We start from the raw sequence: 3,106 nt of genomic DNA, 5'->3' as shown, positions 1-3,106 counted from the left end.
TTGCACTAAATGAGTGCTAACAGCTGGGCAAGGAAACAAAGCAGAAATAAAAGGTCAATTGAATAAATTTTAGCAGTTGAAGGAGAGCGGTACTTTTTGACTACAAACAGCAGAGGTTAAAAGATTATTTTTGCAGACACATCAACTGTTTGAATGTAGTTTAGTTGAAAGTTTATTCCACAGTAAGTAAGGCATCCGTGGTCTTGTTTTTCTGTAAGTGCGTGCAAACAGTGAATTCAGTGCAGCCTCGGGCATAATTCTGTTCTGTGAAGCTCAGGGCTGTGTGGAACTTGTTCCGTGGATATAGTTGGAAAATTTCCTCACAGTGTGAGACTGCTGAACGAGTTCAAAATACATTGACTGTTTTAGTTGCTAGTTGAACCCCTTCATACATCTGTAACGTTAAGAAATGGGTATTGTTAGATTGACTCCAAAATAGTTTAAATATTTATATTCTTAAAAATGTACATCCCGAGCCACTGCATAATTATTTACTCTCTTTCGTGTGTAAGTGCCACTTCAAGTAAAGTTAAAGTGATTTGCAGTACTTAGGTTGCAAGTTTGTTTCCCTTTTCAAACTCATTTTCATTGTTTTGTGGTATGCAAATGCATCTCTGCAATGCATTAAAAATGTATGCGAAGCGCTTGGAGGCAAATGGTGTTGCATAATTGAATGCACAGATGTGTTATAATAGAAGAATAAATCCCATTAATAAACAGGAATAAAAGTTACGGCTTTTTTATTTTTTTTTTAAAGAAAAGCATATTCATATCCTTAAGCTACTCAAATTGTAGGCTGTGATAAATTGTGCTCTGAATAATGAATTCCTTGTTGTAGATCATCGTTTTGGAGGATTCCAGCACCGTGATTTCTGGAGCCTGCTGTGTCTAGCCATAATGAGTTCGTCGCTGGTTGCTTACGATGATTCAGACTCAGAGGCAGAAACTGAAAAGGCTGAAGTCCCCACTACTTCCAGCAGCCAAACAAGCTTCCCAAGTTCATCTGTGGATTGTCTTCAGTTCTCTGCACCTGGTAGTTTGGGTACAAAATCTACATATGAAACACAGCCCACTGAGAGCACTGGCAGTTCTGGCACAAGCGCTGTTTGCGAAGATGCCCCTGGGCATTATGCACAGAATAATAACGCTGATTTGACATCTCCTTATTGCAGGAGAGCGTACTCTGGCCATGCTGCATTATGTATGTCCTACAGAAACTACGAACAGACAGCAGGCTCTTCAGCAAACTCTGGATATGGCACTTCCCAGAAGAGGATACATAAAGACAGTACTGCTGCCATAAAAGGAATTAGACCATATATCCCTAAAAGATTGCGTCAAGAAAATTCCAGTATGCCCGAAAATAGAGAATCGGATCAGAGAGAGAGCTCAGATTGCAATGTTAAGCTGGACGTAACAGGAGAGCAGCCTTCCAGAAAGATCTCTGACTTAATTAAGCCATATTTGGGATCCAAATATAAATCGTCTGAAGTCCCCAAAAGCTTAATATTTTGCATGTCTAAACACAGTGGCCCTGTTAATGAAATCCAGTGGTGTCCTGTACGAGAACAGAGTCACTTGCTTCTCTCGGCTTCTATGGATAAAACAATCAAGGTAATGTAAAACCAAGTGCTCTGTGGACCAACCACCAAACTTCAAAATACTGTCTTGAATAATGAGTAACACCCTTGCTTGTGTGTATTTAACAGCTCCAAAGTAGCCAGAAAGGTGTCCTGTCATATCTCAGGAGTCTTCCCACTTTAAGTTTGTTTCAAGAGTTAATTACTCAAAATATTTTTTCCTTCTAGCTTAGGTGAATTTGGCTTCAGTTCTCTGTTAATTTAGTCACTCCAATGAGTCTTACTTTATTTTTAATGATGAATGATAGAAATATTTTATGTGTATGCTTTCCCAATTATAGGGCTAATGCCACGTCTGGGTTCAAGTAATTGCCTTCAAGAGTGGGTTTACACAGGAACATAGGTTTGACGAGAGCGCACAGAAAGCGTCCTTTATGGTGGAAGGCGTGCCTGGCTGTATCTCACTTGTATTTAATGCAGCAGGTACAATTATTTTAAAAGTTGGTTCTAAAATTTCGGGCTGTAAGTAAATCTTACTGAGTGAAGAGGAAGGAAGAACACACTTTGTATCGGCATACTTCTAAAATTGAAGGAGAGGAGGGAACTGTAAAACTGAATTTGACTTCTGATTTCATGTAGGAAAAAAGATTCTAAAATTCTTATTAAAACAGATATTTTTTAAAGAGTCTTTTGCTGTTTAATTTGTAGTGGAGACTTGGAGAACTGAGCTTCATTTAGTTTGGATTTGTATATGATTTTTCTTCTCTCGGGTTTTTTTTCCCTTTCCCCATGGGGCCCTGTGAAATATGTGCTGACTTTGCATCTTTGAAGCAGGGATGTTCTTGACTCTTGGACAGAGTCTGTGCTTTTTTCTGTTAAAGCGTAGAAGAGAAAACCCTAGATCCATAGCATGAATAAAATTTACTCCTCTCAATTGCTTATCTTTTCTTCTCTTAAATTTTAATGACTTTACTGGTTCTGTAGTCAGGATAACCTGTCACACTGTCAAAGCCTGAGTACTTTGAACTGTGGGTAATTCCTCCTACATCATCTTCCCAAAGCTTTTTTTACTTCCCTGTCTTAAAGATTTAAGTGGAGGATAAAAAGTACCTTTGCTTTTCTTTGCAAGTGTTCTTTAATATATTGAATAAGTTAAATCTTGGTGGCTGCTTGGAGAACAGACTTAGAAGGGAAAGACTGAGACAAGCAAAAATTGCTGATGGATGTTTCTGGTAAGCAGCAATTTAAATTTGGGTTGTACAAAACCATACGCGCTTCTGACTTCAATATATCTGAATTGGACTTCTTGTCTTCAACTGTCACACCGTGTACTTAAGGGTTGTTTACTATCCCAGAGCCTCATTTCACTGATAGGTGAAATTACGGATGTGTTAGATTTGGTAAATTAATCTAAAATGAAAGTTGTTGCTGCAATGTAAAACTATTAAAAAGAATGTAAATAATAGCCTGTCAGTTTTGTCTTCTAAGCAGAAAGAAAGGTTATTTTATTTTCTAAAGTGGGGTTA

At 38.0% G+C, this 3,106-nt stretch overlaps 1 protein-coding gene across 1 annotated transcript; it reads left to right on the top strand.

The window, feature by feature from the left end:
* Positions 1-897: 897 nt before the first annotated feature.
* Positions 898-1,614, top strand: LOC104547245 (WD repeat-containing protein 25-like; the record flags this gene model as incomplete). The annotated part of the gene is made up of 1 exon (XM_010192856.1): positions 898-1,614. A coding segment is annotated over exon 1 (717 nt), but the record flags the coding sequence as incomplete, so codon positions are not given.
* Positions 1,615-3,106: the final 1,492 nt, after the last annotated feature.

This window comes from Mesitornis unicolor, unplaced genomic scaffold (assembly GCF_000695765.1).
Source record: "Mesitornis unicolor isolate BGI_N332 unplaced genomic scaffold, ASM69576v1 scaffold13569, whole genome shotgun sequence".
NCBI classification, from domain to species: Eukaryota; Metazoa; Chordata; class Aves; order Mesitornithiformes; family Mesitornithidae; genus Mesitornis; species Mesitornis unicolor.
Note: the sequence above shows the minus strand (reverse complement) of the source record. Positions and strands in the feature narration are given on the sequence as shown.